The sequence below is a fragment of the Motacilla alba genome, chromosome 4A (assembly GCF_015832195.1).
Source record: "Motacilla alba alba isolate MOTALB_02 chromosome 4A, Motacilla_alba_V1.0_pri, whole genome shotgun sequence".
In the NCBI taxonomy this organism is placed as follows: Eukaryota; Metazoa; Chordata; class Aves; order Passeriformes; family Motacillidae; genus Motacilla; species Motacilla alba.
The window spans coordinates 14,492,720-14,503,609 of NC_052045.1; the positions used below are offsets into that span (position 1 = coordinate 14,492,720).

The 10,890-nt window shown below is 64.3% G+C and overlaps 1 protein-coding gene across 5 annotated transcripts; it reads left to right on the forward strand.

The window, feature by feature from the left end:
• Positions 1–6,083, forward strand: UTP14A (UTP14A small subunit processome component). 5 transcript variants are annotated; one of them, XM_038122722.1, is made up of 14 exons: positions 23–82; positions 348–412; positions 593–657; positions 770–912; positions 1,014–1,169; positions 2,037–2,156; positions 2,534–2,628; positions 2,702–2,825; positions 2,908–2,985; positions 3,426–4,382; positions 4,773–4,960; positions 5,028–5,127; positions 5,446–5,889; positions 5,926–6,083. In XM_038122722.1, exons 1-14 carry the CDS (start codon positions 23–25, stop codon positions 5,953–5,955), a joined length of 2,625 nt encoding a protein of 874 aa, XP_037978650.1. In that variant the 3' UTR covers positions 5,956–6,083. The 5 variants fall into 5 exon arrangements, with proteins under 5 accessions (XP_037978647.1, XP_037978650.1, XP_037978649.1 ...); XM_038122721.1 differs by having other exon boundaries at positions 5,446–5,871; positions 5,908–6,083; XM_038122720.1 differs by having other exon boundaries at positions 5,446–5,835; positions 5,872–6,083.
• Positions 6,084–10,890: the final 4,807 nt, after the last annotated feature.

The window sequence follows — 10,890 nt, forward strand, 5'->3', positions numbered from 1 at the left end:
GGCAGCAGCGGCGTGCGGAGCCATGGCGGAGCGGGACCCGGCGGCGGCGGCGGCGGGGAGCGGCAGCGAGAGCGACGAGGGGGTGAGCGGGGCCGGAAAGAGTGCGGCGGGCTCTCCGGGCGGCCTCCACCGCTGTTTTCGGGGCTCCGGGCGCTCTCCTGGCCGGGACGGGCGCAGCGGAGGACGGCGTGGCCCGGCCGGGGGTGCCGGGCCGAGGCTGTCGGGCCCGGGACCCGGCCGGGCGGTGCCGTGGCGGCACCGGGGAGCGCGTGGGAGCGGGCGCTGGGGCCATCCCCGCGGCCGCGCTCTGCCGGGTCGGGTCTGTGACCGCGTGTGCCGTGTGGCAGGAGGATGGCGAGCGGCGGCACCGGCAGCTCCTGGAGGCCATCAGCGCCCTGTCCGGGCGGAAGCGGTGAGTGCGGGTGCGGGCGGCCCGCGGGTAGGCCCGGCGGCTCCCGCAGCCGCCGCGTCGTGAGAGGGGGAGTAGAGGCGACGGTTCTCGGCCCCTGCTCTCGGCACCGGCCCCAAACCCTCCTGAGCGCCCGGGGCACACGAGGAACCTTTGGGGTTGTTTTCTGTCTCTCTCTCGCAGGCGGAAGCTGGCGGAGCGCTCGGAGGCGAGCGGGCAGGTGTCTGAGTTCAATGTCACCTGCAAAGGTGAGGCAGGGAGCCGGGCAGGGCTCGGGGATCTGGGATGGCGCTGCCCACCGAGAGCCACTGTGAGGGCCGGGACAGCTCCCTCACCTGGCAGTGCCACACCTGTGCGCAGGTGCCGGGGAGAAGCTGGTTCTGTCGGAGCTGCTGCAGCCCGTTCATCCCAAATCCACGCTGGGCAGCGTGAGGAAGGAGCTGGCCAGAGTGAAGCGGAAGGCGGCAGTGGAGCTGCCGCTGAGCAAAGAGGAGGCCAAGAGGGTGAGTGCAGGGAGCCAAGGGGGTGTGAGCCGAGCCCCAGCACCCCCGTGCTCCTCCCTGCTGCTTCATCACCTTTCTCTGCCCATCCTGCTCCCCTCCAGGTGGTGAGGGAGGCCGCCTACGTGAGCACCTCGAAGGACGTGGGGAAGTGGCAGCAGGTGGTGCTGCAGAACCGGCGCGCCGAGCAGCTGGTGTTCCCCCTGCGGCAGGACATCGCCACCGTCACCCCTCTGGAGAGGGTCACCTCGGCCTGGAAGGTGCCCGCTGGGGGTCACGCGGCTGGGGTGGCTCTGGGGGCGCGGCCAGGGCGGCTCCAGGATCAGCTGGGGCAGGTGGATGTCTCCTGGCTGAGCTGGGGGCAGTGGTGGCAGGCCCAGCCTGGCAGTGACACTGGGCAGGTGCCCGCTGAGCTTGGGAAGGTTAGAAGGGCAGTCTGTGTTCATCTCACAGGTGTGTAAATTCCATCTGGGACAAGCCAGGGAAGAGGGTTCGGAGCGTGCTCTGTCCCTTCTCCTCCTTGTAGCCTGTCAGGGCCAGGCAGTATCCCTTGGCCACGAGTGCTGAGACAGAGGGGATTGGTTTGCCAAATCCTGCATGCCTTACAGAAGAGGCGTGTGTTTGAATGCAAGTGCCTGTGGGGTTGTGCTGCTGGCAGGAATCCACTGCTGTCCCTGGGACTTGTCAGATGCCCAGGTGAGGGAGGGACAGCCCTCTCCCAACTCCCTGCTGAACCCCCAACAAACCTGTCACTCACACTGATCTGCCCAAAAGTCCCTTTCTGTTTTGGGGGCACATGGCATTGTGTGGCCTGGATCTCCTGCTCCATGCTTCTCGTGTGGTGTCCCCTGGTCAGCGCTGCCTGGCTGCTGGGAGGCCATTTTTCTAATGTGGGAGGAACTCTACCTGCCCTCACCTGGCCATGTGGCTGGGAGAGTGCCCAAGGGCTGTGGTGTGGGACCTGTGAGTGGGGCTGTGACCCCCCCCAGTCCCCCAAGGTAGGGGAGATGCTTCTCTGGGCCTTCCACAGACCATCGTGGGGGCAGTGAGCATGGATGGGGACATCCAGGGAAGCACTGGCCCTTGCAGTTCTCCTCACCCTCTTGCCATGTCTGCTGTCCCAACAGGCTCGAACTCCACTGGAGCAGGAGATCTTTGGATTGCTCCACAAGACACAGCAGCCTGTCACAGACCCACTGCTGACACCTGAGGAGATGGCCTCAGTGCAGGCCATGAGCTTGGAGGAGGTGAGGCTTCACCCCGTTGGGGCCTGGCTCTGGGGACCTCTTCCTTGGCTCCGTGCCTCACCCTATGCTCCCCGTGCCTGACCCCGTGCTCCCCGTGCCTCACCCCCTGCTCTTCATCCCTCATGCCGTGCTCCCCGTGCCCAACCCCGTGCTCCCCGTGCCCGACCCCATGCTCCTCATGCCTCACGCCGTGCTCCCCGTGCCTGACCCCGTGCCTGACCCCGTGCCGCTCCCGGTGCCTCTCCCCGTGCTCCCGGTGCCTCTCCCCGTGCGCCCAGTGCCTCTCCCCGTGCTCCCCGTGCCTCTCCCCATGCCTCTCCCCGTGCTCCCGGTGCCTCTCCCCGTGCTCCCCGTGCCTCACCCGTGCTCCCCGGCAGGCCCGGCGCCGGCGGGCAGAGCTGCAGAAGGCCCGGGCAGTGCAGTCCTACTATGAGGCCAAGGCTCGGCGAGCAAAGCGGATCAAGAGCAAGAAGTGAGGCAGTGCCTGGGCCGGGCTGGGAGGGCAGGGTGGCCCTGCACGCTCCTGAGCCGCCCCTGTGCCACAGGTACCACCGCGTGCTCAAGAAGAGCCGGAGGCGCCAGGCCCTGAAGGAGTTCGAGCAGCTGCACAAATCGGACCCTGCGGCCGCCTTGGCACGGCTGGAGGAGCTGGAGCAGCTCAGGATGCAGGTGCTGCACTGGCACCTCTGCCTCAGCCCTCGGGAGGGCCCTGCTCCTTGGGGAGCTCTGTGTGATCCTTCTCTTCCCCCAGGAGCGGATGAGCCTTAAGCACCAGAACAAGGGAAAATGGGCCCGATCCAGGGCCATTATGGCTAAGTATGACCTCGAGGTGAGATGGAGCCACAGAAGGGTTTGGTGAGAAGGGACCTTAAAGCCCATCCAGTTCCACCCCCCTGCCACGGGCAGGGACACTTTCCTCTAGACCAAGTTGCTCCAAGCCCTGGCCAACCTGGCCTTGAACATTTCTGGGGATGGGGCAGCCGCAGCTTCTTGGCAATCTCTGCCTGGGCTTCCCCACCCTCACAGGAAAGAATTTCTTCCCAATATCCTGTCTATCTCTGCATTCTGTCAGTGTGCAGCCATTCCCCCTTGTCCTGTCCCTCCAAGCCACGGTATAAAGTCTCTCTATCTGTTATAATCCCATTTATACATTGGAATGCCATCACAGGGTCTTCAGCGTTGCTTGGGGAAGGGGCGTAGGCTGAGGTGGGCAGGGAAGGTTGGGAATGTTGTCTCTGCTCTGTGTTAGAGCCTCTCGGTGCCTCCCAGGCCCGCAAGGCCATGCAGGAGCAGCTGGCCAGGAACAAGGAGCTGATGCAGAAGGTGCGAGTGGAGCCGCCCGAGGAGGAGCTGTGTGAGGTGCCCGAGGAGGACACCACGGCCTTGCCCATGCCAAGCGGGGCCAATCCCTGGATGCTGGGCAAGCCCAGTGGCCTGGCCCCAGAGCCTGAGGCACAGGAGGGTCCAAGAGATGACCCAGTGCCTGGTGCTGTGGAGAACAAGGACGAGATGGAGGAGGAGGAAGAGGAGCTGTCAGAAGAAGAAGCTCTGCTGCAAGACTTCGAGCAGAAGCGACGGGAGCGGACAGGGAGCCCCGAGAGGCACGGCAGAGACCATGGTGAGGAGCTTGAGGCCCAGAGCTGGGTGGGCTGGGAGTGCTGGGGGCTGGACAAAGGAAGGGGGATCTGGGGACAGATTCTGGCTGATTTCACACAGCTGTCCTTACTCTCTGCCCTGTGGAGTGACTATTTCTACGCTCAACATGTAGGTGCTGGTGAGACTGAGACTGGTGCTGTGGAGCTGGGGGACAGCCCAGCCCCCCCAGTCTATGCTGAGGAGCTGGGGGACAGCCCGGCCCCCCCAGTCTGTGCTGAGGAGCTGGGGGACAGCCCGGCCCCCCCAGTCTGTGCTGAGGAGCTGGTGAGCGCAGGGCCAGAGCCTCCCCCTCAGGCCCAGGAGCAGCTCCTGCTCTCGGAGCAGCTGCGCCGCGTGCAGACCATGGAGGAAGTGGAGAGTCTGGCTAAGGAGGAGCTTGTGGAAGAGCAGGAGAAGCTGGTAGCCCTGAGAGCAGGGAAGCGAGCACAGCAGCAGGAGGAAGGCAGAGCTGGGGACAGACATACCAAGAAAGCGCCAGCCAAGAGGAAGATGATCAGCTTGGAGGCTGTGCTGGATGGGAAGCCCCAGGAGATGGACTGCCCCAGCCTGCCTGTAGTCCTGGAGGAGGAGGTGAGCAGGATGTGCCTCCCCCATGCTCCCCAGTACCCAAAACAGCCATCCAGTAATGCCCAAACCTTTAAGTTCCAGTAACCCCAAACCCTCTCCTGGCAACCCTAAATTCCCTTCCAGTAACCCCAAACCTCCTTTCAGTAACTCCCAGTAACCCCAAACCAGTAACTCTAAATTTCCTCCCAGTAATTAGAAGCCCCAAGTAACTCCCAGTACTCCTAAACCCCCTTACAGTACACCCCAAACCCCCTCCAGTAATGCCCAGTAACTTTTACCCCCTTCCCACTCTCCCCAGTCCCACAAACCCTCTCCCAGTGCCTCCCAGTTTGTGCCAGTCTCTCCCGATTCCCCTAATCACCGTTAAACCCGCTCTGTCTCGTCCTGGCGCAGGAGGGTGGCATCGAGCAGCGCGGGATGATCACAGAGGCCTTTGCTGGGGACGATGTGGTCGCTGACTTCCGCCGGGAGAAGCGCAAGGCAGAGGAGGCGGGGAAGCCGCAGGTGGTGAACCTGGTGCTGCCAGGCTGGGGCGAGTGGGGCGGCACGGGCCTGAAACCCAGCGCCAGGAAGGTCAAGAGGTGAGTGGGGGAGAGCTCAGGGTTGCGCCCAGCCCCGTGCCAGCCCTGACCCCTCGCTCGCCCTCAGGTTCCTGATCAAGCCGCCGCCGGCGCCTCCGCGGAAGGACCAGCACATGCCCCACGTCATCATGAGCGAGAAGCGCAACATCCACGCGGCAGCGCATCAGGTGGGGCACGCCTGGTCTCCATCAGAGCTTGGGCAAGCCTGCGGCATTCCTGTGATCCCTTTCCAAAACGTCCACAATCCCTGCCCAAAGCTTAGCTTCCAGCTTAAACAGCTCAGAACTGAAGGAGGAGGGATGTACAGGGCTGCTCCCTTGGTGGTTGTGGTTGTTCCAGCCCTCTCGGGCTCTGCTGGCAGCAGAAAGGGAAGCAGTGTGTGAGTGGGTCCTGGACAAGTGGGAAGCAGTGAGCGTTGGGAGCAGCATGGGCTGGAAAAGCTGGGTTGGGTGGCTCGAGGCCATTACCCCGTGGTGTCCCCACAGGTCAGCGAGCTGCCCTTCCCCTTTGAGCGGCACCAGCAGTTTGAGCAGAGCATGCGGACGCCTGTGGGCGCCACGTGGAACACTCAGCGTGCCTTCCAGAAGCTGACAGCCCCTCGAGTCATCACCCGCACCGGCCACATCATCCAGCCCATCTCAGCCGAGGATGTCCCCGACACGGCCCCCGGCAGCGGGGCCAGGCTTGGGGGAGAGGCCATGCCCGCGAGGAAGGCTGTGCCTGGGAAGAAGGCTGTGTCCAGGGGGAAGGCTGTGCCTGGGAAGAAGGCTGTGTCCAGAGGGAAGGCTGTACCTGGGAAGAAGGCTGTGTCCATGGGGAAGGCTGTGCCTGGGGACAAGGCTGTGTCCAGGGGGAAGGTTGTACCTGGGAAGAAGGCTGTGCCTGGGGAGAAGGCTGTGTCCAGAGGGAAGGCTGTGCCTGGGGAGAAGGCTGTGTCCAGAGGGAAGGCTGTGCCTGGGGAGAAGGCACAGCCCCAGCACTGCAGAGCGCGGTAGCTCTGTGTCTGCAGCCTGGGGACTCAAAACTGGAGCGAGCAGAGGAACCAGGGGCAGCAGCAGCAGCTTCTGGTTCTGTCCAGCTCTTCTACCTCTTTCTCTGCAATAAAACCCAGGGCTGCCCTTCCTGTGCTGTCTGCATGGCTGCCTTGGCAGTGTCCAGGGCTAGGTTGGGCCCTCCATCCTGTCCTTGTGCTCCATGCAGGGTTGGGTGCTTTGGCTGAGTTGAGGGTGAGAGCTTGGTCAGGAGCTCATAGTGGCGCGCATGTAGGAGCATGGCGAGGGACTGGAATAGCTGCAAACATCCTGCCCTTGGACTTTTATATCCCCATTTTTGTACCTATATAGGTCTTTCAGTGTTGGCCAAAGTGGCTTTCTCCCCACCTTGTCATGCTGAGCCTATCCTTGGGAGTGCTTCTCAGATGCACCTGCACTCCCAAAGTACCTGCTCAGCCCTAATAAACCTGGTCACTAGAAGTGGCTCTGTCAGGTGCTGCTGCTGCTCTGCACGTGCTGAGAGCTGGCTCTGTCCACGGGCAGCCCCCACTCCTGCTGCCCACCTCCGAGCCCATGCTCTGTGCCCAGCCACCCCTTGGCGTGTGACAGTGAGGTGCCTCTCGGGGGAGGGTTGGTGCATTCAGCACAAGTGGGAGGATGTGCCAGAGCCTTGTGGACTGGACAGGGACCCCTCCAGGCCTGTCCCCCCACTTACAACCTGTGCTCAGCACCAGCTGGAGAAACACTTCCCGGCCCCAGCGCAGGAGCCGGAGCCGCTGCTGATCCCAGGAAACTTGTCCCTCGTGTCAAGGACGCCTCCTCCCACCTTGGCACTGCCGCCCGCCCCAGGCACGGCCTGTCCCCGGGGCCGCCCTTCTCCTTTGCGGCTGGGTCAGAGCAGGAACCGAGGGTCGTTCCGTGGGGTCGGGGCGCAGGCACCCTCCGTGCTGGCTGCGGGTATCCGTGACTGCCGCAGGGCTCTTCCTAGGCTGGGAGCTCACGTGGGGCAGGTGTCGCAGCTTTGCCGGGGACCCATTCCCAGTGCCTCTGGCTCCTGCAGCACCCGCGGCCGGGGAGTCCGAGGGCGCTGGCCCGTGACGGGGCCACGGCTGTGTTGCTTGGGAAAAAGCAAAAATTTAAAAAAAAAAAAAAAAAAAAAAAAAAAAAAAAAAAAAAAAAGAAGGAAAGGAAGAGGAGAGCATTTCCGTGCCGTGACGCCGAGAGCCCCTCGCGGGGCTGGTGGCCCCAGCAGAGCCTGCGTCCCTCTGCCATGGGAAACCTTCGCCCCGAGATGTCGAGAAGGGCGGGGGGGCCGTGTTTGTTTTAGTAAAGGGTGAAGCGCCCTGAAGAGGGGAAGGCAGCGTCCCCTGCCAGCCCCTCCAGCCGCCTGCAGTCCCCCAGAGCCGCCCCCAGCCCCCGGTGACTGAGGCCAGGAGATCCCTGCGGCACCGCTGTCCCTCTCGCAGGGGCCCTCCCTCGCCTGCCCTGGCCAATGGCTCTGCCTTCCTCCTCCCCAGCCCGGACAGTGTTTGGCTAGGCACGATGGGCTGTCCCAGCACGCAGCCCACCTCCTCAGCTCCAGCCCCGGGGTGCTCGGGGTACGCGGGATGGGGACGGTCCGGGGCCGTGTTACAGCAGAGCTGGTTCGGGCTCAGCGGGACCTGCCGGGTGCTGTCCTGCTCTTTGCCTCTCTGCGCGGAGGGGGAACCCCCCACGTGCCTTCAGCCCCCGAATTTGGCCCACCCCACGGCAAAGGATGCTGCTGCCGTGCGTGGTATCACCTGTGTCCCTGGAGAAGGGAACACTGCCCCGCGAGGTCTGGCCCTACCCCAGCCTGAACTGAGACCTCCCCAGCTCCGATGCGGTGCTCCCTCCAGGGCCGGGACGGTGGTGGCACCAGGGGAGTGCTCGGGTGCAGATCCTGCAGAGGACCGAGGCCGGCAGGTGTAACACCGGCTCAGACCTGGAGCAAGCAGGTCTGCAGCTGTTACAAGCTGGATCACCTGGAGCAGCGACAAGACCTGCTGAGATGCAGATCCCTGAATGGATCCCTGCCTCACACAGAGCCGGTGGGGCTGGCAGCCTGAGTGGGGGTGATGCTCAGCATGGGAGGGAACAGCTGGAGCCACACATCTGGATCTGCCTCATCCTGTGAGGAACGGCAGCACTGGACTGGACTGGCTCGAACTGGGGCTTCCAGTATCCAAAGATGCTTCAAAAATAAACGGGGACAACATTAGCATGAGCTGCTGGGTTGCGTAGGAGGGACCCTGGTGTGGGGTGACCACTGGTGCTGACATCCCTGCCCCTCCAGGCTCCTGCTACAGCACAGGCTTCTCTGGAGCCCCCACATCGAGGCAACACTTGGCCCTCTGACTTCTCTGCAGAAATGGATTTACTGGGCACAGCGGCTCGGGGTTTTTCAACTAAAAACCCATTCCAGGTCTGCCGCAGGAAAGGGGGATGGCAGGGCTGCCTGCTTGCAGCCTCCCAGGTCGGCAGAGAAGGGGGCGAGAGCCCTTTGCGAGGAGACAGAAACGGGCCGGGGAACCTGGCGCGGCTGCGGGCTGGGGTGGCTCCCTGCGGGGACTTCCCCTGCCTGATCGTCGTTCTCCCCGTGACGGCAGGGCCGGCCGCAGGCTGCCAGACAGGGTGCGAGTCGAGGAGAACCCGGACAAAGCCCCGTTGTCGCCGGCCACCGCGTGGGCCACGGGAGCCCCGGTGCCGCGGTGCGAACGCGCAGCCCTCCCTCGGCAGCCGGAGCGCCGCGTCCCCCGAGAGCCGCGAGCGGCTGCGGTTGCTCTTACTGGCCTACTTTCCGGGCTACGTCAAAGCCGGGCTTACGGAGCGGGGAGCCGCGGCAAGGGCGGCCGAGCCGCTCCCGGTGCCAGCGGGGAGCGGGGGCTAATCCGGGCCCGGGGCCGCCCGGCCTGCCTGGCACACGGGCGGCGGGCAGCGGGGCAGGGCCGGCGGCGCTGCCGAGGGGCTGGGGACGAGCACGGCCACCGCCAGGTCCCCCGGGGCAGGGAGCCACCCGAGAGCAAGGGCCGCTGCAGCGCCGGGGAGCTGCCGGTGCGGCCGGGCTCCTGCACCCGGCGTCCCGGGAGGCCAGTGGGAGCGGGATGGAGTAAAAGGCAGATTTAAAATCAACAAACAAAAGGCTTGGTCGCTGTTTTTTTGGGAGGGTTGGGGTTTTTTTGTTTCTTTTTTGTTATCTTTTTTAAATGCAGGCTATAAATAACCTGTAAAATATTTTGTCTGGGCTGTTTCTGCAGCTGAAATCTTGTCCTTCTGCCTTCCCAAGCTGAGGATGTGAATGCGAGCGCTGGGGCCGTCATGGAGCACCCCTGGATCCCTGGGGTCCTGTACCTTTGCCCATTGGGATCAGGGAATTTCCGTGTCCCTGAACACCTCCAGCCCCCATGGGCTGGAAACGGTCCTCCCCAGCATGGGCCCGAGCTCCGCTCCCCGGGGAGCGAGAGGGGCTGAGCACCGCCCCCCGACCGGACAGAGGCGAGAGGCTCAGCCTGGCACAGTGCGGGACACACAGGACAGGGGAGGCAAGTCTGGGGTTGGAACGTCAGGCTCAGTAAAGCTCTCCCCAACACGTCCCGTGCCGGGGACAGGGGACAGGGGTGGTCCCTGCTCCCCGAGTCTCTCAGCCTCCATCGCCCCGCTCCAGGGGCGCGCTAACACCCCGTTCCTCCCGCCGCGGTACCCGGTGCCCGGCGCATCCCGGCCGCATCCGGGCGCCGCAGCGGTTTCCGTGGAGATGGCATCTCCCAAGCCCGCACCGCCCGAGCCGGGGGTTTCCATGGAGATGCCGTATCCAGCACGGCACAACCTGAGCCGGAGATTCTGCCGAGATGCTGTAGTCGGGACCCTCGCCCCGCAGCGGGGCCATTCCCGGGGACGTGGGTGGCCGGGGCCCTCCGTGGCTCGGGGGTGCCTGTGGTGTTACCCACCGCTCCTCACACCAGTTCGGTGACAGCGCTGAGACACCGATACCTGCGGCTGTGAACATCCTGGGGGAGCTGTCGCCAGCCTTGTCACCCTCCAGAGCGGGAACCCACTCACTCGGGCTGTGCTGTCAGGGTCTCCAAGAGATGGCGGGTCCCTGCCTGTACCCAGCTGCCTGGAGACGAAAGGGGGAAATCCCCGTGTCCCCTGATGACTTTGTCCCAGCTGCCACCCTGCAGCTCCCACGATGACACGTCAGGGTGGGATGTCAGTGGCACCAGGTGGGAGGCAGGCACCGTGCTGCACTCCTGCACCAGGGGATGAGGTACCCAGACCCAAACCAGCAGCATCCCAGAGCGGGGGGACACCTGGTTGAGTTCCAGCACAGCCAGCCCACCAAAAACTTGCCAGGGGGAACGTGAAGGGCTTCAAAGGGCAGGAGTGAGACCGAGTGGAAGGGTGAGCAGAGGCAGATGTCCTCCTGGCAGGCAGCTGTGTGTACGTGTGCCCTGGCCAGTGTTATAATAGCAGCTTCGTTTGAGCACAGCTGCCGCAGAGGTGGCACCTTCCGTTCTGCACACGGCAGAGCTCTGGCAAACCCCAAGCTCCTGCTGCAGACATGGGGGACAAGCACGGGAATGCCCCTGAGGCACGCGCTGGGACACGCTGGGACACACTCCTGCCCTCTGGGTGCCTGTGGGATATGCGAGGCTGGTTCAGCCCCCATGTCCCTCATTGCCTCAGCCCCCTCCATGCTCCTGCTCCACCTCTGCTCCCAAATGGACCTTCCTTGGCCATCCTTGTCCTGTCCAAGCCAAGGCCATCTGGAGCCTCCATGGGGGCTTCTCAGCTGGCAGAGCAGCAGCAGCCAGGAGCCTGGGGATGATGCCTGAGGCCGGGCATTGCTAGCCATTCCAGCCTCCAACTCCTGGGAGGCCTCAAGGCCCCACACAGCCTGGCCACTGCCAGGCCTGCCAG